This window comes from Lampris incognitus, chromosome 3, assembly GCF_029633865.1.
Source record: "Lampris incognitus isolate fLamInc1 chromosome 3, fLamInc1.hap2, whole genome shotgun sequence".
Classification (NCBI taxonomy): Eukaryota; Metazoa; Chordata; class Actinopteri; order Lampriformes; family Lampridae; genus Lampris; species Lampris incognitus.
In genome coordinates, this window is record NC_079213.1 from 107402671 (window position 1) to 107425342 (window position 22672).

At 42.9% G+C, this 22672-nt stretch overlaps 2 protein-coding genes and 1 non-coding gene across 3 annotated transcripts in view; 2 read left to right on the forward strand and 1 right to left on the reverse strand.

The window, feature by feature from the left end:
• Positions 1–3049: 3049 nt before the first annotated feature.
• Positions 3050–3121, forward strand: trnah-gug (transfer RNA histidin (anticodon GUG)). The gene has a single exon. It is a non-coding gene; the product is annotated as a tRNA-His (tRNA).
• A 1407-nt stretch (positions 3122–4528) lies between these two features.
• c3h19orf44 (chromosome 3 C19orf44 homolog) lies at positions 4529–14228 on the forward strand. Its single transcript, XM_056275990.1, has 10 exons — positions 4529–5034; positions 5134–5244; positions 7076–7215; positions 7409–7943; positions 8159–8534; positions 9364–9443; positions 10218–10710; positions 11785–11874; positions 11967–12130; positions 13999–14228. Exons 1-10 carry the CDS (start codon positions 4921–4923, stop codon positions 14086–14088), a joined length of 2193 nt encoding a protein of 730 aa, XP_056131965.1. The 5' UTR covers positions 4529–4920; the 3' UTR covers positions 14089–14228.
• A 147-nt stretch (positions 14229–14375) lies between these two features.
• akr1a1b (aldo-keto reductase family 1, member A1b (aldehyde reductase)) overlaps positions 14376–22672 on the reverse strand; it is a 9301-nt gene continuing 1004 nt past the window's right edge. Inside the window, exons 2-9 of the mRNA XM_056275991.1 lie at positions 20639–20734; positions 20376–20495; positions 19940–20091; positions 18846–19041; positions 18291–18490; positions 17713–17785; positions 15976–16062; positions 14376–15457 (exon numbers count right to left, since the gene is read on the reverse strand). Of these exons, the coding sequence (XP_056131966.1) occupies positions 15392–15457; positions 15976–16062; positions 17713–17785; positions 18291–18490; positions 18846–19041; positions 19940–20091; positions 20376–20495; positions 20639–20719 (975 nt within the window). The 5' untranslated portion in view covers positions 20720–20734 and the 3' untranslated portion in view covers positions 14376–15391. The remainder of the gene's footprint in view (positions 15458–15975; positions 16063–17712; positions 17786–18290; positions 18491–18845; positions 19042–19939; positions 20092–20375; positions 20496–20638; positions 20735–22672) is intronic.

A 22672-nucleotide genomic window follows, 5' to 3' on the forward strand; every position in this document is an offset into this window, starting at 1 on the left:
GATTACTGAACTGAAATCCGTGCGGGAGTTGTAATTCATTGTAATTTTAGCCCGACACTCCCAGCAATTCTGCGCGACTCTACTCTGTCCAACTCACCGCCGCCTATCGGCGAAAGCTTACAGTGCAGGCTGAGTGAGAATTTATGGGAGACAACTGGTTTCGCTCCCAGGGGAGCTGAGGTCACATCTATCAAGCGCGTGTCGGAGCTGTGGTATGAGGGGACTTATCTAATAAGGTATGGGGGCATATCTAATAATGTATGGGGGGCATATATCTAATAATGTATGGGGGGCATATATCTAATAATGTATGGGGGCATATATCTAATAATGTATGGGGGCATATCTAATAATGTATGGGGGCATATATCTAAAAATGTATTGGGGGCATATCTAATAATGTATGGGGGCATATATCTAATAATGTATGGTGGCATATATCTAATAATGTATGGGGGCATATATCTAATAATGTATGGGGGCATATCTAATAATGTATGGGGGCGTATATCTAATAATGTATGGGGGCATATCTAATAATGTATGGGGGCATATCTAATAATGTATGGGGGCATATATCTAATAATGTATGGTGGCATATATCTAATAATGTATGGGGCATATATATAATAATGTATGGGGGCGTATATCTAATAATGTATGGGGGGCATATATCTAATAATGTATGGGGGCATATCTAATAATGTATGGGGGCATATATCTAATAATGTATGGGGCATATATCTAATAATGTATGGGGGCATATATCTAATAATGTATGGGGGCATATCTAATAATGTATGGGGGCATATATCTAAAAATGTATTGGGGGCATATATCTAATAATGTATGGGGGCATATCTAATAATGTATGGGGGGCATATATCTAATAATGTATGGGGGCATATATCTAATAATGTATGGGGGCATATCTAATAATATATGGGGCATATATCTAATAATGTATGGGGCATATCTAACAATGTATGGGGGCATATATCTAATAATGTATGGGGGCATATCTAATAATGTATGGGGGGCGAGGGGGGGGGGCAAAAACGAGAGGCAGGCGATGTCATGAGGGAAATAAACGAGAACCGCCGCACAATAAGGGAAGTCCTCTCCTTGTCCGTACATGGTTAATATAGCCCAAATGTAGCACGCTTGCCATTGGCCACCCTGTTCACTGCGGTGTTTCTTCTTCATCCATCCAGTGTTAACAGACGGCTGCGCGCCGAGACGTTACTCTCTTCCTTAACATGCTCGGCGCGTGACCAGCAAGCGACTTGTAGCGAACCGGCGCGTGACGTCACTGTTTAAACGTTCCTTTAACCCCTTCCGGGGTGCGCCGAACCCCGCACCATGAATAGGACATACCAAATGTGGAGAAGGCTGGCCGTTTACGCCGTCCATTACACACGTACGTGTTAATGCCGATGCGCAAATCTCAGGGACGCTGCAAATACTCACCAGCGACAATCCCCCGCCATGCACAAAATGCATCACCGATGTGCACCCAAATGATTTAGAAACGACTTTTAAACTTTGCTTTTTGACAGAAAAAAAACACACAACTGTGGAAGGAGATTCTGATTTAAAGGTGCCAAAATGTCGCCAAAACCACACACATATCCGAAATATACCTGAAATAATACGTCGGGCATGTTTGCAAGCAACCTGCTAACGTTTTTATTTATTTATGCTTTTTTTTTAAATTTTTACTCTTACTTATTTGGTCTTACTCTTATTTTTGCCTTGTCTGGTTTTGTTTCTTTGTAAAGCACGTTGTAACACTGTTTTAGAAAAGTGCTATATAAATAAAGTTATTATTATTGTTATTATTATCTATTCCAACTTTGAATTTGAACTGTGCATGCAGTGTAGTGGGAACTGAGTCTGAAGTGAACAGTAGCTGGATTAAGTGAAGGGGTAGGGGGGGGGAAATAAGGGCATACTTCCTCCTGCTCCTTTTCGAAGGTGCAACAAATGAGCTGATGCAAACGGAGATCTGTTCGCTGTTTGGTGTGTGGGTTTGTTGATCGTTTCAGATTATTGGCAATAGTTTATCTGTATGTTATTATCCTACTTATTTACATGCTCGACATAAATCATCATCCATTCATTCATGTCTGACATATTATCTGCACCGCTGCAGTTTGTCACCTCCTATTTCGCCTTGTGTCTATATCTGAAGGGTGTTGTGTTGTTGTTGTTCTATGTTAAGTACACTGAGAGAGCCACGACACCGGAGTCAAATACCATGTGTGTGTACAAACCTACATGGCCAATAAACATGATTCTGCAAAACAAGCATCTTTAAAGTTTTGTTTTTTCTGGTTAAGGCAATTTTTTAACTCACCCCCCCATTCATTTCTGAGCTTTAACGTCTTCATGCTTTTCTAGAGCTGATGACGGAAGCGGAAGGTGAATTTGCCGTCTCGTTTCTTCCTGGTCTCTCGCAGCATCGCCTAAGAGGGCTGGCAGCAGCTGATTGGTGGCAAAACTCCTCAAAGACTCCGCATCGGAAGAGTCCCTGTCCACCGACTGATAAGCTGCCTCTTAGAGCTAAAGTGGATGATTCGAAAAGTAAATTACATTATGGACATTTAATAAGAGTCTTATTAGGAGCCCTAATAAGAGTCTACATTATGGACATTTAATAAGAGTCTTTTTAGAAGCCCTAATAAGGGTCTACATTATGGACATTTAATAAGAGTCTTATTAGGAGCCCTAATAAGAGTCTACATTATGGACATTTAATAAGAGTCTTATTAGGAGCCCTAATAAGGGTCTACATTATGGACATTTAATAAGAGTCTTATTAGGAGCCCTAATAAGAGTCTACATTATGGACATTTAATAAGAGTCTTTTTAGGAGCCCCAATAAGAGTCTACATTATGGACATTTAATAAGAGTCTTAAAAGTTTATACCTATGGATCACACAGCTTGTACTGTTTTATAAAAATGCTGGGCGGTCACAGTCGCCGTCCCCGAGGGAGTAATAGCGACCATATGTCACGAGCGCAAGAGCGTGTGCTGTGTAGCACGCCGTGATCGTATAGTGGTTAGTACTCTGCGTTGTGGCCGCAGCAACCCCGGTTCGAATCCGGGTCACGGCAATGTTCAGATTGATGGGCGTTACAGCGCACGTGTCATTGCATCTATAATTACGAAGTAGGTGGTTTTTTAACTACCTACCCTGTATGTAGAACAATTAGAAGTAAGGCCAGTTTTGCATCAGTGGACCTCAACTAATTTCCCAAGACAGGACGACTCTCGTGGCCACGGCTGTTTCCCGTAAGGCTATTGCGACACTTTTCGCAATGAAGATCAGTGAGAGGAAAAAGCGAAGAGGGCTGAAGGTTTGATTTCTGGTCTGCTCACACGGAACGGACTAATGGACCTAAGTGGGGGGGGGGGGCTTGGTTGACGTGCGTTGGGCTCCCGACGGTTTATTTGCCCAGTTAACACAGACAACGCACTAAATCAATTAGGATTATGATGATTAATATTGTGACGTGCATGGATAAGAAGACAGGATGGCCGCTGGCTGGCCGGCTGGCGGGTCGGAGCCTTTAGTCGAGCGGTTAGCGATGCCTCCTGCGGTGCGGGCGATACGGGTTCGCTTCCCGGCCGCGGCACTTCCTGTGGTTGCGTTGTCCCTCGAATTCGCTACAATGTTAACAATCAATCATAGTGCATCACTAATCGTGTATTACTATGGTGTGCGTTAGTATTTGTTGACGTATCTTCTGTCACTCGAGCCTTGGGAAATTCACAACGTTTCCAAAAATAAATTACTTGATAACACTGGTCTACAAAAATACAGTTTTTTTTTCTCTTGCGTGGACTTTGGAAACTGTTTTTGGCCAATTTTGGGCTGCTGAATCCAAATCTGAGCTCAATTTTGCTCCATCGCGTCAAGTTTTCGTGCCGTCTGTACGCTCCTTATTCAGGATTTTACAAAAGTTGACCATCTAGTCTGGCAATCTCGATGGGGATAAAAATGACCCCTGTTCATTTCCGTATGTAAACTACTAATAAGACACGTTAGCCCCCTAGCTAACGGGTCTGACCCTTTAGCCGAGCGGTTAGCGACGTCGCCTTGTGGTGCAGTACACCTCGTATCGAATCCCGCACCGGGCAAGAAAATAACCGGTTACACCAAGTAATTTCGTGCTAAGCTGAGTGTTTATTTATTCACTGTAGCCATTTTCGCATCTATCGATCTTCTAATGCAGCGGTGTTTTTTTTAATCTTCCGAGTGTAAAATTGCTGTTTTCTCAAAAAAATTATTTTTCATAGTCCAAAAACGCTGATGTGATAGGCAAAAAACTAACGCCAGATTTGGATTCAGTACCCAAAAAGTCAGCTAGAACCCGTCGAAAGACCCCACGCAAGCAACATTGTGTTGACCAGGGTAATAAACGCAAACCGAAACGCGCCAGTCGTTTAATCCTTCTGGCTTCCCGTAGACGCGTCTTAAATACGTCATTCACAGGCGACGGCCTCCTTGGATACCGCCGCGAAGACCAAGCGGTCGGTCGCTATACGGGCAGTGGTCGCCGTCCTTAACTACCGAAACGATTCGACGCCGATGTAAGCGGGTTAAACGCCAGACACTTCCTATTGCGTTTCAGGACATAAACCGCGTTGTGGTTCGTTTTGCGGCATTTCCGTAACCTAACGTAACGTAGTTAGCGTTAGGTCGGTGGAACTGCGGCGTGACAGATTTCACGTTAGCTGCTCGTCGCCTTGCACCCTCGTCAGAGGAACGTTATACCCCCCCCCTCTAAGTTATACGGTGTCTTATGTTAGGGGGACGATAACCATGCAGCCTAAAGTCTCTCACAAAGCCAGATTCAATGAACCTGAGAGGTGACTCTTGACAAACCAGGTAACAGCTGTAAGGTTAAGCATGTGGAAGCGTGGTAGCCGGAGTTCAGCTTTGGAAAGGGCTCAGGCACTGCTTGCACGGAAAGGAAGTGCCAGCGGGAATAACGGACCTGGAAACAACTCACCGGCGAAAACGGTGCGTTTCAAATATTGCAAAATGTGTTGTTGTTTTTTTCTCCTGCATTCCCGGGTCTTTTAAAGCTGTTGCTTTTTTGTGTGTGTTATTTCCGTTTAGGCTCCCTCGAATACACATGTTTCATTTCTGGACCTGAGTGACCTGTCTTCGGCCAGTGAGCATGGATACGGCACCATGGGCTCTGCTGCAGCTGGACAGGATCCACCCAAGGTAACTGATTTTGGAGGGTATTGTCAATGGATGTAATGTGACACTAACTAGAAAACATCCTTTAAAGAGTGGCTAAACAATAGACCCATTTTAGTGAGTTTGCTGACATCTACAGGTTGAAAAACATGTAAAGGTTAAAACATTGCAGGCTGGCCTTTGGCCTCTTTTCCATGGTAGGGCCAAACAGTTCTGAGCACGAAGCAGAATGGTTCCAATGACATTTCGACCTGGACATGGTTTGGCAAGGAATGCTTACAAACCATATCCAGCATGCGGTTAGATAACTGCTCAGTGCAGCAGAGCCATTCTGGTAGGATGGCTTAATTCTGTTGGTATTCACTGATGGGTTTCACATTTACATCAAGTTTTATGACTCCCTATCTGGTCTCTTCACATCCTCTTCCAGGTCAGCTTGGTTGGTAGAAAAAGGAATAAAAATGCCCGAGAAGGTGTCATGGGTAGCGCATGTTCTCCCCGTGTCTGCGTGGGTTTTCTCTGGGTGCTCCGGTTTCCTCCCACCATCAAAAAGACATGCATGTTAGGGTTAATACTCCTGTCTGTGCCCCAGACCAAGGCAATGGAAAGAAGAACTGGGGTTGGTCCCCGGGCGCTGCAGCTGCCCACTGCTCCTATACAATAGGATGGGTTAAATACAGAGAACAAATTCATTGTAAGAATACAATTCATTGTAATACATTGAAATACAATGTCGAATAACGTGGCATTCATTATGACTACCCTTGTACAAATTGACATCTGGTTCGACCAAAAACATTCATGATCAAGCAAAGAAAAATGAAGAAATGTTCCAACAGATAGCTGAGTCACTGACCCACTGCATCGCTTGCTGTTGTCACTAGTTTTTATGAGGTACTTTCTAGCTCTGGTTTTAGCAGCCCGACAGATGGAAAAAGACACTGTAACTGTTCCCATGAGTCCGGAGCAGCACGGAATGTCACGATGCAACGCTGGTAACCATTCTGCCTTACCGTGGAAAAGAGGCTTTTGATTTAAGCATAGCAGGATACACACAGCTAATAACATAATGGATCTGTTGGATGTAGGTGTGCCCAAGAACCAGCATGGACAGTGCTATTGACAATTGTTAGTGCTGACTGTCTTGTCTGTCAATGCTGATAGGTGTACTGGTACACCCACATCCAACAGACCCATTACTAATGTTATTTCCAGCAGTGTTTATCCTGTTATGCTAACATCACAGAGTACCAAGACCAGCCTGGCATGTTTTTAAACTTTACATGGTTTTTAACCTGAAAATGTCAGGAACGTCACTAAAATGGTCTGGTGTTTCATTACTCTTTAAAGTAGGGCTGGACATAGCCTGATTAGGGACTCTGCTGGTTGTGAGTCCCAAATCGGGGCTAGGGTGGACAGTGTTATCAAGAAAGGGCCAATGTGGATGCAGGCTTTTGCCCCAACCAGGCGGTTACACTCTTGAGTCAGCTAGTCAACCAGTAGAGTCTTTGTAATGGACTTTGGTTCGTAGACGCATGTGTGACTACTTAGTTGGAACAAAAGCCTGCATCCACACCAGCCCTTTCTGGGAAAGATTGCCCACCCCTACTTTAGAAGGTGACCAGCAGAAGCTCTAAATCAGGGTTCTGACAGTATATTTGATATTAGTAAAATCTTGACATATCTGTTTTAATTTGCTATATTCATCCTAATTGAAGTGATTCAAAATCCCAAATAGCCATATTACACTTTGTTTATTAACGGTGGATCATTTTTCCTGATGTAAATCTCATGTCTGACAGTAGACATCTGCTCTTACAGCACTGCCTGACCCCTCTCCATTTTCTGCTCCTAGGAGCCGAGACCTCAGACCTCTCTCGGAGGAAGAGGGGGGAGTGGGAGCAGGTTTTTGAAGAAGGCCACACCACCTGCTACAATCAGCAGACAGTCCCCAATTGTTGGCAAGTCTGAAATGACACAGCCGACTGAACCCAGGTATGGCTTGGGTTTAGGGATACACGGGCCTAATGGTTAGCACCAGCGATAAGTAAATACTGACCTAAAGCATCAGAGGGAACAATTGGTAAAGGGAATTCATAATTCTTATGTATAAAATAAGTAAAATATTCAAATATGCTGTTGAAACCCATTTCACAGAAAATGTTGTTTTATCCACCCCCTTGGGCAGGGACGTGTCATTTCTCCAGCGTAGCTCCCAGAATGCTGCCCTGAACAGATTGGCATTGATCAAGGAAGGCAGCAAGCAAGCTGGCACTGAGACACAAGGACAGGAAAGGGAAGGACCTAAGACTGCACGGATACTTTCCTCTGACCCGGGTGTCTCTTTCTACTCATCCCCCTCTCAGTCCTTTCAGGCTCCCATGCCCCTATTAGCCCAGTCCAACAATGATGTGAGCCTGAGGGGGAAACGTTATCTAAAGAAAAATGCAGCTGCAGCTGCTGTCAGCAGTGCTGTGCCCCCCAAAGAGCCAGAGGTCAGTGTCAAAATGTCTGCTGCTGACACCATTATGTCAAAGGGCAGGCCCAGCACTGCTACTGCTTCAGTGTCACATGCTAGTTTGGGGGCCAAACCAGTCAAAGTGGTAAGTGGTGTTAGTTTGGACAGCGATGAGGAGGACATGAGGAAGCTGTTGGGAGACTCTTTTGATTCAACAGAGGACAGCCTGCCAAGACCAGCCAGAGCTACGATGACGGAAGGAAAGGTAAACGTGTTTACCAACGTTCAATAACTCGCTGCCTTAACACGCCCTTTGACAAGCCATTGTCAGCCACAGAGCAAATAAAGGTGTACTTTTACTGTAAAAAAGGACATAATGATTCTTTGAAGAGTCATAGGACTATTGCATGCTGTATCACACCAAAATCACGAATAAATTTCAGCCTTTTCTAACCAGTATTGTCTTTCTCTCTCTTGCAGTCTTTTAGCAAAATCAAACATAACGGCTTATCCAGTCCGCCTCCGTCGGTCCATCCCATGTCATCCTCCCACAGAATGTCATCTCTGCCTCCTGGAAACGGTTCTTCCTTCCATCCCTCCAGCCTGGCTCGGGACCATCTTAGCCCTCCTCTCTCAGTCCCGAGTGCATCTGTTGTGCTCTCTCCATCCCCTTCTCCTCCCTATGCCTCCCCTCTTCTACCAGGTAGGCCAGGCTCCCCTTCCAGCACAGGAAGCCCACCAAGCTGCCGCTCTTCAACTTCGGGACAAAGTGAGATACACTCTCTGGCAGAACTCTTCCCTGTCGCCCCTAACTCACACTACTCCCACAGTGAGAGGAGCAGAGTTTCCACCGAAGGTGAGAGTAGAGAAGTTTTGTGTTTGTAGAAAACTGTTGTTGAAGGTACTTGGGGTAGGGAAGCGGAGGAGAGGCACCATTCAGCATTTTTACTGCTGTTCAAGATTCTAAGTAATCCTATCTCTTCTATTTATACATTTTTAATTGGTGAGTGTTTCTCCATAGAAATTAATAGTATCTCACTCAAGCCCTTTGTCAGGTATTTTCTCTTTTCTAAGAAGTGATTCAAAGATGCTTACGTGATTTTCTTCATTCTTCGTTTCATGCAGGTTAGACAACTACACAGACCACCGTTTTGTAGGGCCTGTGTTAATTCTTTTCCACTTAAATTACATTGTGAGGCAATGCATATTTATTATATAGTAATTATGCCCTTCTCACATTTTAATTGTAAGGCAAGTTATTATCCATTATTCAAGTTAATTTGTCATATATGAAAGCAAGTTTACATTATTCTCATAATGAAATGATTGTTTTGCTGCTTCAACACACAAGTGGGAAATAGAAATACGTATAGAAATCAAAATGTAAGAATAGGACACATACAAAAACAAATACAAAAATATGTACATAAAGCAGTCAGTGCAGACTTTGGATGTACTTTGTTGGACCGGTTATCAATCGTGTATAATTGTTTTCTGTTGTTGTCATCAGATAAATAATTGCCCTATAGTTTTTGACATTTCAAAGGAATTTCGGATTATAATGCCCTTGCGTTGTCCTTATTGGCAGCTTTTGATGCCATACAAGCAAAGCCCAAAGTAAAGAGTTAGTGACAGTTGTATGGGCTAGACGGTTATTGTATAGTTTGGATATTGTGCTTTTGCAGATTTCAAGATGAACATCATGACATTAGATGACCTGGTTCCTGATACCCTGGGGTTTACAGAGGAAACAATAGGAGAACAGGTGGGAGATGACAAAAAACATCATAAGAATAAAGTTTAACACTAATTTATAATGAAATAATACAGCACATAGGTGCACATCTGCAAACACAATTGGGTTAAACATAACACTTAACACCCCAGAGGTAGAGATGACATCGCAACTTTCAAATTGAAAAATGTGGAATCAGACTGATGTATACTTGTGATGAGATCCATATGAGTCCTTTGTAGTAAATCCACATCCATTCAGTTTTTCATCTATTGTGAGCCAGTTGTTCTGTCATAAGACTATTTTGAATACTGTAAGTGGCGTTGACACACAGCACAGCCATCAATTGTTTAGACAACTTGTATTTTTAAAAATCATTATGCTAAGATGCTGCTGAATATAGAGCTACCAGGAAAGAGGTAAAGAAGAAGGCCAAAGAGGAGGTTTATGGATGTGGTGAGAGAGGACAAGCAGATGGCTGGTGTGACAGAGGAAGATGCAGAGGACAGGAAGAGATGGAAACGGATGATCCACTGTGGCGACCCCTAACGGGAGCAGCCAAAAGTAGCAGTAGATTATGCTAAGATGCTTGTGGCATCATCAAAACCCAATTGGTCAAATGACAGTGTTGGATGTAGTTCAGAGTTGATCATTTTTAATCCCTATACATTTTTCAATTGAGTTGAAATGAGGATAGATCTGTAATCCCATAAATGGAGATGATGACACTCTGTAGAGGTCTATTTGGTTGATTACTTATTGTCTTGACGGAAAGAGCTTACAAAAGATCTCACATCTTCCAAGCACAAAGCCCCTGCTCCAAGAGATCTTCAGGACAAAGGTCAGAAGGAGGAGGAGGTGGGAGATGAGGACGTGCTGGACTACGAGAGCGACTTTGAGAGCCAGAGCAGCACCGCACCAGAACTCAGTGAGATCTCAGAGCACTTGGGAGAAGACAGAGAAGGAGAGGAAGAAGAGGATGATGTCTCGGAGATTGGGGCAGAAGTGTCTGGGTCTGACAGAGCCAGCGTGAAGGCAGAGGACAGCTACTCCAGCAGGTTCTCCACTGCAAGTCGGTCCTACGCCACACAGACCTCCACTCACAGTGACACAACCAGGTCACGGAGCAGAAGGAGAGACTTCCACTCCAAATCCTCTGTATCACATTCTGACCACTCCTCATCTCACACTATGACACCGTCTCACCGGTCAGAAATGCCCTCATCCCCGCGGACAGCTGTGAGGGATGCAGTAACACAGACCAAGCCCGACTTATTGGCCTATAGCTGGTCAGCTGGTGAGTCTGACATACATGAAGGTTGTCTATTAATGTGAAAAACCTCAGCTAAAACAGTCCAGTTGATATTTATAAAAATGAAAACCTGTTCTCCAGAACCATATGCTAGGGTATAAGCTCTGGGTTTACATTAGCTGCCAACAGAAAAAAAAAAACATTTAGCAGTGCTGCATCATTGGATCCCAATGTATTGTCACCCATTTCAGCTGCAAAATTTATACCCACAATAGCTGACACGGTTCTAGTCATGAAAAATGATTTAGCATCTGTCAGCTGGTTTCTCAAATTATTTAGGGAATGGTTGCGCAAAACATTACCAGTCTTCCATCTGCAGCTGCTCTTTAGATGATGAATCTGGGGAATGACAAAGTTTCTGTGCCTACATAAACTTTATTTTGTTTTAATGATCAGTTTTGAACTAGACCCTTTTCTCTGTAAGACCCCACCTCCTGTTGTCACAGTTACCTTTTATCATCTTTCTCTGTTCTTTCTTAATGGAGCAACCCTGGACTTATTACATATTCAAGTTTTAATTCTCTTTCCTCTTGAGGGAAGGGGAAATTTGTTCTTTGTTCACAAGTTTTAAAGCCTTTTAAAAGCCTGACATGGAAAGGCATAGCGTCCCAACGATTTCAAACTATACAGTATATTTTGTTTCGCAGATCAGTTAAACACACTTTCAGTGGAGCAAATGAATTGTCATACCACGACCTTCGCCCTCAACTTCTCACCTTATCTAACCCCTTATGAATGAACTTGCTACTAAAAATGCCTTATGGCTCTGTGGTAGTGTTGATATGCTGAACATTAACATCCCAGCTAAACTGCATTAAATTTATACCGCTGCATTTGTGTGCAAAATTATACAGAAGCACCTTGTTTTTCAAACATATCGACATAAAACTTGAGACTTGGATATTGATTGTCATATTGAAACAGTTTCGTGTTGCAGCTTTGAGTCACCAAGATGTGTTCTGCAAGAAAACTTAACAGAGCAACAAAAAAAAAGCAGGCAAACTTTTCATTTTACATCTGGATTATCCACCCTAAACTAATTTTCTGTTGGTCTCTTAGGTATGGCTACTTTGGGCCCTGCAATGGCCACAACCTATGTGGACCCTGCCCCCGTGGCTAGTCATACAGTTAGCGCAGAAGCTGTGGAGGGTAAGATGACTTCTACCACTGCCATGTACCTAACATTGGTTATTTTTGACTTGACCTCATGAAGTCTATGCATGTGTGTGTGTGTGACTTAGCCCTCAGCACCTACAGTCCAGCTGTCTTTGCTCTCAATGACATGCTAAGGCAGCAGCTGACCCTGACCAGGCAGTTCATCCATACCAGCAGACATCTCCACTCCTGTCTATTGCAGAGCCTGGGAGCAGACTACACATACACCACACTGGAGGACACCAAGGAGGTACTGGAGGCTTACTGGTTTATGTGGGCATTCAATCATGGATAGAACACAGCATTCTGTGTTTCTACATGATTTAGAGTGTTTTTTGTTTTAAATCTTCCTGATGGGTGGCATTTACTGCATCAGGCCAGTTTGGTTAGGGATGCATACTGGTATCAAAAGAGTTAACTGGATATTTGATGAATTGACATTTACACATTTGAGTTGTACCCATTTTGGGTGAGGATAGGAGAGCACTGAGGATTTGGAGCATGCTGTCACTTCAAGTCAAGTCAAATTTTATTTGTATAGCACATTTAAAACAACCACAGTTGACCAAACTGCCAAACAGGCTTAAAATACCAAATAATCAAAAATAACAGTAAATCAAAAAGAATAAAACACTAAACATAATAATAAAACAATCTGCGGCACAGTAGAAGGTGAAGTCAAAGTGTCCAGCTCAACTCAAAAGCCAACGAGAAGAGGTGGGCCTTCAGCAGCGACTGGAGTTTCTAGGGTCTGAGCAGTTCTTACACGAATAGGTAAGCTGTTGCAGAGATTAGGGGCAGCCACCACAAAGGCTCGGCCGCCTCTACTTTTGTGTCTGGATCTGGGAACATCCAAGAGCATCTGGTTAGTCGACCTCAGTGCTCTGACTGGAGTATGATGATGCGGGAGTTCTGCCGGATAGTGTGGCGCGGGCTCATTTACAACCTTAAAAACAAGCAATAAAATCTCAAAATCAATCCTGAATCTGACACGAAGCCGGTGGAGGGAGGCCAATACTGGTGTCATGTGATCACACTTTCTTTTTCCGGTTAGAAGACGAGCGGCAGCATTTTGTACTAACTGCAGCTGACGAAGAGATGACTGTTTTGCACCCACATAGAAGGAATTACAATAGATATCATGAAACATGAATAACTCTCAATCTTTGGGGGAGAAATAGGGCTTTACCTTGGTTAAAAGTCTTAACTGACAAAAGGTACTTTTGACAACTGTTTTTGATTGTGCTTTTGCTGTTTTAAGTCTTGTGAATGTGACAGAAAATCAGGCTATGGCCTTTCGATCGCTTTCTTTTGAGGCATTGGCTTAAAAATATCGCACCTTTAATTGAGCTTTCTTTGGTCATGACCGCACACAAACGGTGAACTGGTAACTTGCCAGACAAAACGTAATTGGGTACAAAACATCTTGAAATATTCCTGACAAACTGAAGTTATTTGGGTCACTGAATATGGAAAGACAATGATTTTTAATATCATACAGTATAGGTCCCCCCCCCACTTTTTTTCCCCCTCCCTAATTGTACTTGGCCAATTACCCCACTCTTCCGAGCCGTCCTGGTCGCTGCTCCACCCCCTTTGCTGATCTGGGGAGGGCTGCAGACTACCACATGCCTCCCCCGATACATGTGGAGTCGCCAGCCGCTTCTTTTCACCTGACAGTGAGGAGTTTCGCCAGGGGGACATAACGCGTGGGAGGATCACGCTATCCCCCCCCCCCCCAGTTCCCCCTCCTCCCCGAGCAGGTGCCCCGACCGACCAGAGGAGGCGCTAGTGTAGCGACCAGGACACATACCCACATCCGGCTTCCCACCCGCAGACACGGACAACTGTGTCTGTAGGGACGCCCGACCAAGCCTGAGGTAACACGGGGATTCGAATCACCGGTCCCCGTGTCGGAAGGCAATGGAATAGACCGCTACGCTACCCAGACGCCCCCAGTATAGGTTCTTGATAAAAGCTGTTTTTGAACTCGCCCAGATCACTAGCAAGGCACTCATCACATATCGTATACAGATCAAGAGACGACACTTTTTCACCCGACGACAGGCACATACAATCAAGTTGTAACTGGAGCAATATTCTCTTCTTTCACCACAGTTCATTTGTAAACACAAGCCTCCGAAACTGAGTGTGGAGAAAGCCTTGGAGGAAGTGCTACAGGAGATGAGAGACTACCATTACATCTGAACCCGACTACCTCAGGCTAGTCACAATGACCAACACCACTACGACATATGATCTCTAGGGGGCACAGCTCGGAGCGTGGTCGAACCCACTGGACTTTCGTGCCTTCCAATGCTTAGTAAGCATGTTTAGTGTTTTCTGGATTTTTTTTTTTTTAATGATTTGAGAGAATATTTTTGTAATCGTGTTTCTATATTGTTGAATAAACAGACTGTGCCATAAAATGTGTAAATGGTACATGTGTGTGTTCCCATGATAGAATCCCACCTTGTCAGAAAATCATGTTCACACATTTTAACTTGAGCTTTAATGTCAAAACAGAACAAATGTCAAGTGATGCCTTTGTTCGAAATTAACTCCTTGGCTATACTTGCATTTAATTACAACTATGTAGTTGCCAATTTGAAAGGAATAGCATTTCCTACCTTGTTAAACAGTGCAGAATGTCCTCATTGATATCTTTTACATTCTCGTGAAATAATGGGAAAAAACAATTTTTGTACCCCGTCAGTCATGTTTTTTATATAGTCAAATCATACTCGTTAAAATGATGTATGCAATACTTTCTTTTGGCTGGAAAACTATGTTGTAAATTATGCACGAGGCTCAGCGTTTTCGGTTTTTACCGATTTTCACCGAAAAATACCCAGATTTTCACCCGGATTTTATGTTTCCACGGATCCAAAAGTTGTTCCTGTTCGTGTGAGGTTATGGAGCAGTGGCCTCTTGTGGCGAAATTCGGCATGCTGGATGGCTTTGAAAAGTAAAAACCAAAAACGCTGAGCCTTGAGTATGCAGCAATATCAAATCGTTAAAATCATGTCTACAATTAATATACAAACAGAACACAAACAATTTTGATGGAGGTAATGTTCATGCTTATTTTGAAGGTGACAAAAATCTTACACAAAAACATGGATTTTGACACAAGCTTTGTGCAGTGCCATGCACTCTATACATGAGTGGAACATTTAAATCCGCTTTGTCATACAGTGATACAAATAAAGTGAAATTTCACTATGGCACAGGGTTCAAAGTTAATTCCACGCAGCAACATAGGGGTTTGTGAACAGTCAGCTGGTCAAATAAAGCACTTAACAGGGAAGTAAATTTTATTTAGAAAGAACACACATATGGTCATACGATTCATTTAAACCAATAATTTGAGACTTCCTATGACGATGAAGTGCCGGAGTTGACAGAACTGAAATGATGCCAGGATTCAGGCAGATTCAGGAGAGGGGAATGTGATAGAAGGTGTTGATGTAGTGGATAAAGGCACAAAAGCAGGTGGCAATGAGAGTCCTCAGTAGGGATCGTTGAAGGGGTAGTGTGGATGTCCTGCATCCCTCGGCACGTGCTCACCTTTCACCTGAAACCACCAAACCAAGTCTACTGTATTACCTTTACCTGAGATCCTGCACCAGGCATGCATACCTCTCATTCTAACAGGGATATCTTTATTCGTTCAATTTTAGTCTTCTTCTGCTAGTTAGCATTTCTTACTTGATTAATGAGTTTGAGACCATGCTGGTTTGCATTTGGCAGTACCCACTAGTCTGAAAGAGGAATAGTAAGATTGCTAACAAGAAATTGTTCGATTAGCTTAAGTACTGAAGTGGAAACATTATAGCAACCGTCTCTCGGATACTAGAAGTTTAAACATTCAGGTGTCCCTTTTTAAATTAAGATTTCATTCCGAGCACATGTAATCTTTACTGTGATAAACAGTCTTTTATCCCTGGTACAGTAATAAACAATATGCTTCTTACACCAACACTCGATGCTCAAACTGAGGTGGATCAAAACAAAGTTGTCAAATGGACAAAATAACGTATATGGATGTAACTGCTGATACTGACTATTGGAGGAAGTGTAAGGCCCACTTACTTGGATCATTGGTACAATGTAGCGCCAGCCTTTGTTCAGCGCTGTGATACTCTGCATCTCTTCTCCTTCCAGCGTAAAGTCAAACACCTGGTGACAAAGGTTTGTTTTTTTTAAACGTCCCATCAGCATGTAACAGTTGGAGCCAAGATTCAGCAGAGCAGGAAATGTCCCTTTTCCTTCTGTTAAGTCTACTGTTTTTGTTTTTTAGCCCTACCGCAAGTGTAGATTTCCTGTTAGTTGCTGAAAAAAAGTGGAGCGCTGTTCGCCCATTTGTTGTGAAAGCAAATTTGTGCCAACGAGTGACGAATTTTGCACTCTTTATGGTTCTTGGGCAGCAACGCACCTTTGACCTCATTTGTCAGAGTCCTGTGCAACACTGGCCTGCTGTTGGCTTGATATATTCTTGGTGGTGAGCACTTCCAGATACTGCTATCCCTAATGGTTTTCCTACCCCCAGTGGGGTTTTACGTCTGGAGTCCAGCAGAACTCTGCATACCACAGGATTACTGCCGAGTATTATATGACACTGACAAAAACCTTGGAATGATCTGTTTCTTGATAATGGAATTATATGTATTTCATCTTGGATAATATGGATTACTGTGCCAAGGAGGACAGGGATTGATCATTAGTCAGGGGGGACAGAGACATAAGCAACCCAGTTAGTCAATGAAGTGTACTAGCACCTAATGAACCACCTAATTATGCATCTCTCAGATGACAGAGAGCAAAGCCAGTGAACTGAATACAGAGAAGCTGGATTGTGGATATGGAGGTCAGGAAAAGGCTGTTCGCTGAACATATTTTACTAAAAGGGGAGCATTTCATTTTAGTGTGCTGACTAATCTCTCCAAAGTGCCATACTTCAATACTGAACCAAACCAAACAACAGGTCAGTTATCCATTTTGGTCATTGCCTTTAAAATAACACAGGAAAACCAGAACATCTCTCAACCCAAAATTCCTTGTATGAATAGGCCAAGGTCATTTGTGGCATAAAATTTGGTTAGATGGTTTACACAGAAATGAATCACTTAAACCGAATTAAAGACCATACTCGGCACTGAAGGCCTTTGGAAGGCAAACAGAGATGCCCTTCCCTGAGGTTACAACTACAGTCCTGAAGATTTACATGCAAATAAATGTCCTTTCTGATACTTTATCACTTGTATTTTCAAGACAATGGCTAATCCATGACAATTAAAATCATGAATCCTCTTGTAGTTTCTCATTATAATGGTTACGGTCGGGTGAGACTTTCCCAGGCAAAAAAATGACGGTGTATAATGTTTCACACCTTCCCCAGAGCAAAGGGCAGATAGAGGCACATTTGAAGAAGTAAAGTTTTTGTTGTTAATACGTAGGTATGGCACAGCAAGCTGGTTGAACACTTACCAACCGATACTACAACAATAACTGCAACTCGGGTTCAACCGTGTTTTGGTTTTTTTTGGACAGTGGGAAGGTGCTGACACAATAGCACTGGTGACTCAAGTCTTATTTTGAATGGATCTCTGGGATTAGGAGTGCTCAAACACCACTGCAATTACCAGTAGCACTACAGCAGTCAATAAGTGGAAAAACTACCATCTTCAGGATTGCAGTTTCAATCTAGGACGAAAATAAATAAATATAAATGTAAAAATGATCCACGTGATTTGGACCCTGCACCCCATTTAGTCCCGTTTCTCTATTGCCAGTGTCTCACCAGTAGGTTTGTGAATGCTTCCAACCCACCTGTATGTTCTCTTTGATACGGCACTCCGTCACACTCTTTGGGATTGTCACCACTCCTCGCTGCGTTTGCCACCTTCAAATGCAAGATATTCAATTATTATAGAAAGCAGAAGGGAAAATATGATTTCATAATAGCATGCACTAAAATGTGATTTTAAGATATAAATCCTGAACCTCTCTTCAGTTGGAACATTTTCTTAATCACACATCCATTACTTTTGACTTGAATGTATTTCTTTCCCCCAAAAGTTTCTTTTGGACAGTTCGTGTATTTGAAGTTGTGCTTAGTAAGTAGGAGGGCAGATCCCATCTCTGAACTATCACTGATTGACTTGCAAGACTGGTCGGGCTTGTTAGGCTACAACCCTTCATCCACATTCAGCGTTAAACATCACCGCAATGAACCGTGTAGAGCTGTGTGTAATCTGTATTTATTCTCCTCTGCAGTCTTTATTTGGCTGCTCGCACCGTTGGCTGTGCAGGACTAAAACCTGTGATGCAGTTATTCATTGTAATTTCCTCAGGAGGAGTGTTTGCTCGATGCTTGAAATTTACATGTAATGACAGTGAGTAAATACCTCAGGATGATTTGAGCGGGGGACTTGCCATATTTCTTTGCCATGGCTGCAATTACAGGCTCATCAAGCAGGACAGGTTCATCAGGATGTTTCCACGCCCGGTCGGGAGAACCCAGGGGACTGTAGGCCGTCATCACCAAGCCCCGGTCACGACAGTGTGCCAGCAGCTCTACCTGGGCCAAGTAAGGGTGGCTTTCTACCTGCCAAATAAAACACAATACACAAACATACAAACGGGACGTAAAGACAGATGCAGATACACTCTTCATAAGACTCACGATTTCAAAGGGAGACATGTCTAATAAATAAGCGCTCCTTCCCTAACACCAACGCAGTACTCACCCTTTCATCAGTGAAAGACATTTTTGAGCTAATACAGGACATTTCTTGGTATAATTAACCGAATTGTGATTGTATGACAGTTGGGTCGTTTCAAAAGAATTTAACAGGTATCTTACACATTGTTGGCCATTTGCTTCCTTTTCATTACCAAGCTGAAATGAGTTTATCAAGCCTTAACATTATCACCACCTCCTTTTTCCAGACCACACCCACCTGAAGGACAGTGGGTTTGATGCTGGCGACCGAGAGAACGTCGTCTATCTGCCGACTGTTGAAGTTTGACAAGCCAATGGCTCGAACAAGGCCCTTCCCCACCAGCTTCTCCATGGCTGCCCAGGTCAGCTTGTAGTCGATGTCGTCATACAGCATGGTGCCATCCTCTTTTTTGGGGAATGGAACATCTCCTTGTCTAGGGGAATCAAAGTGATGAGATAAAAAAAAAAAAAACAACTAACCATGAACTCTGCTCCATGTGTAGAATAAGGACAGGATTTTATTGCTGGAAATCCCACTGAGGCACATTTGTCATGTGTGATAATGGGCTATACAAATAAAATTGACTTGATTTAACCCAAAACTCTGTCCGTACAACAGCAGATTGCTGGTATTGTGCAAGTACTGATCTTAAGAAGATAGCTCTAGCTCCAAGATAGAAGCTGTCCTTCAGTTTTGGACTGCCTGCAGATGTGGCCCTTTGAATGGTTCAGTTTAAATACTGAAAGCGCTCAGTGGTTTGTAAGGATGAAGTGTTCGAACCGGCTAAGTGGTGAGACGCTAAAAAGTGAAAAATGAACTGCCTTTTTGAACTGTCCTGTGTATAGGGTATGTGAAAGCTGTTTACGCAGTTACACAAAGTGCTTAAAGGGATGGGTCTTATTAGAAGCCTGTCCATTTAGCCTAAGCAAAAGAGCTATTGCCTCGATAATACTTTTTATGTACAATCTGAAGTTGCAACTGATAAGTGCTAAATGGATATGCCAATATATATTGAGAGGAAAAAAACAAAAATCACACTTGCTTGAGGTGTAAAAGTTGCCAGGTTGATAAAATTACTGGATTAAAAAGAGACAGAAACTGAATATTTAAATTCCTTCATGGTTAAAAAAAACCCAAACTCCTCAAACCTTTTCCATTTTTCTTAGCATTTCTGGTGACATCATCCTGTCCCATCTTGAGCACAAGGACATTGTTCATTGATTGAAAACCAGCTATAAGGGAATGCATCTAATTCACACTTTGTGGCTCTGGGGTTTTGATTTGAGTCTTTGTTACTGTAAATCCCTAAACCGAGTGAATGATTCGCTCACTGGAAGGCATGGGGCCAGTGGATGAGGTAGAGGTCCAGATATTCCAGCTTCAGGTCCTTCAGAGTTTTCAACAGGGAGGGCTCCACATCTTCTGGATGATGCCGCGTGTTCCACAGCTTAGACGTGATGAAAACATCCTCTCTCCTCAGGGCCTGGTGAACACAGACGTAAAACCAATGAGCATGCACAATAAAGGGCACAGTCCAATCTGAAATGATCCGAAAAGAATAGCTGAGCAATATTTTCAGCCAATGAGCAAAGGCAGTAACTGCAAGTTAGTTAAAAGTGCTTTTTTTTTTTCCTTGCCAAAAATCTGAATTTTCATCCTGAACCAAACACCAGTCTCAAGCCAGGGAATGTGGTGATTAACTCAGCCTGGTATAAATGTTCGTTCTACAGAGGCACAGAAATAGTCCGGCGGGTTTGGTTGGTTTACCTTGCCTGGGCCCAGAGTCTCCTGCAACGCTTCTCCAATCTCAACCTCATTGCCATAGATGGTGGCACAGTCGATGTGACGGTACCCAGCCTGCAGGGCCCAGCTAACTGCTTGCTTTACCTGTGGACCAAAAAAAAAAAGGGTTACTCATCAAAACAAGATCCACATTTAACAGGCTTTACCAACAGCAAATAATTTTGGGAGTGCGATAGGAAATGAAGGGACTGAGAGGGGTAAATTTTAAGGTTTTTTGAAGCATCTACCTTTCCGGGCTCACTCTTCCATGTTCCCAGTCCGAGGAGGGGCATTTTTCGCCCCGTGTTAAGAACTGCAAAGTCATTCATGCCTCTCAGAAGCACCTTGGAAACACGGAGAACATGCGTCAGTCTCCATAGAGGCATGTTGGAACCACGTTTGTTTGCTAGAGGTAAGAAGTTGGTCAACCTATCAGCGTTTTTAGTCTAGGATTAGATTTGGTGCTACAAATAAAAAAACAAACAAACAAAAAAAACCCAAACAAAACTTGTGTCCTAAACTCAAGCATATGAGTGCAGACCCTAAAAGCAGTTCAGTGAGGAAAATCCGTCAAGGTGCAAACTCGCATCTTGATGCTAAGAAATCCTACCTGTTGGAAGCATTTACCGTATTGAGTTTTCAGAATGCGTCAGAGGAAAAAATTCAACAAGCAACTGTCACGGGCCACTGCCTATCTCACATTTTTCCAAAATTCAAAGACATGACGGACACTGGCCCACACAACACTTGATGAACGTTTGCTCAAGAAGGGCCCACACTGTGCCATGACATGACCGGTGGACCATTCAGCTCAAACATTAAATGACATGTCACGTCAATCTATGCACTGAACTCCTGACCTTCCTATGTATGATAAAGATTTCTTCTTCACTCTTCCATGAGAATATTTGTCAAGCAAGTTGCAGAACTGTATTGCCGACAGTCCAATCCATGCCTTGCAGTTGCATTCCGAAATACCGAGAAAAGCATTCTGAATTTTCAAATGCCAAAAGAAAAGCAATTCAAATTCTTGTTTGGTCCCAGTCTACGGCCTCCACTCCACTGAAGTTAATGAAAAAATTGGGGGGGGGGGGTGTCTTTTTTTGGCAAAATAAAATGTACCCATCTCTTAGAGGAAAAGTTGACTTTCAGTTATGTTATGGCCCAAAGTGTTATTAATAGGCAAGAATACATTTTGTTAACCCACCAGGGGTGGGCACTCTTATCCAGAATGGACCAGTGTGTGTGTGTGTGTGAGGGGTTTTGTTCCACCCGAGCAGTTACACACCCGATCCCACTCGTCACCCAGCGGAGGCTTTGCTGAGGAACCTGATTAGGAGACACAGGTGTGTAACTGCTTGGTTGAAACACAAACCCTCACCCACACCGGCCCTTTCTGGATAAGATTGCCCACCCCCTGCATTAGACCGTTTTCAACAGAAGCCAGTATGCCCTTGGAACGGTCTGATGATGTCATCTGCATATCCGGTACAACCCGGTGTCAGCTGATTTCCGGAGGATGAACAAAAAAAACCCCAAAAAAATCACGCGCGCAAGCCACCCCTCCAGGATGACTGGAAGAGTTGGTGTATTTAAACCCAAGGACAAAACAAGTCTAGGTTCACATGTGGAGATTACACCTGAACCCAGAGCATCATCACATATCCCCTCCAGCTCTCCCAGCTCCTCTCTGGCTGTAGAGAAAAGACACTCATGTCCAAGACATCTTGTCCCCTCGGCTACCCAGACTCAGTAGCGATGACTACCACAGCCGGATGTCAATATGACTGTCACGTGTGGACCCTTATGTCACTGTTAAGTCTGTTAGTTCATATGCAATACTGCACGACAGTGTAACGACTGATTTACTGTGTTGTGTCTGTTAGCTCATAGGCAATACTGTAGTACAGCGTAATGTGACAAATACTGAGTTGTGTGTCTATCGATCTGTATGTACTTGCACCAACAACAACAAAAATCCTCTCTGATCTATCTATCTATCCATATATCCATCTATCTATCTATCTTCCTGTCTGTTCATCTATCTATCTATCTATCTATCTATCTATCTATCTATCTATCTATCTATCTATCTATCTATCTATCTATCTATCTATCTATCTTCCTGTCTGTTCATCTATCTATCTATCTATCTATCTATCTATCTATCTATCTATCTATCTATCTATCTATCTATCTATCTATCTATCTATCTATCTATCTATCTATCTTCCTGTCTGTTCATCTATCTATCTATCTATCTATCTATCTATCTATCTATC

Bases quoted from the DNA above. Each gene is read 5' to 3' on its own strand.
- c3h19orf44 (XM_056275990.1), top strand. From the start codon at position 4,921: ATGTGGAAGCGTGGTAGCCGGAGTTCAGCTTTGGAAAGGGCTCAGGCA. The intron at 5,035-5,133 runs GTGCGTTTCAAA...ATTTCCGTTTAG, and splicing joins ACAACTCACCGGCGAAAACG to GCTCCCTCGAATACACATGT. The intron at 7,944-8,158 runs GTAAACGTGTTT...TCTCTCTTGCAG, and splicing joins CTACGATGACGGAAGGAAAG to TCTTTTAGCAAAATCAAACA.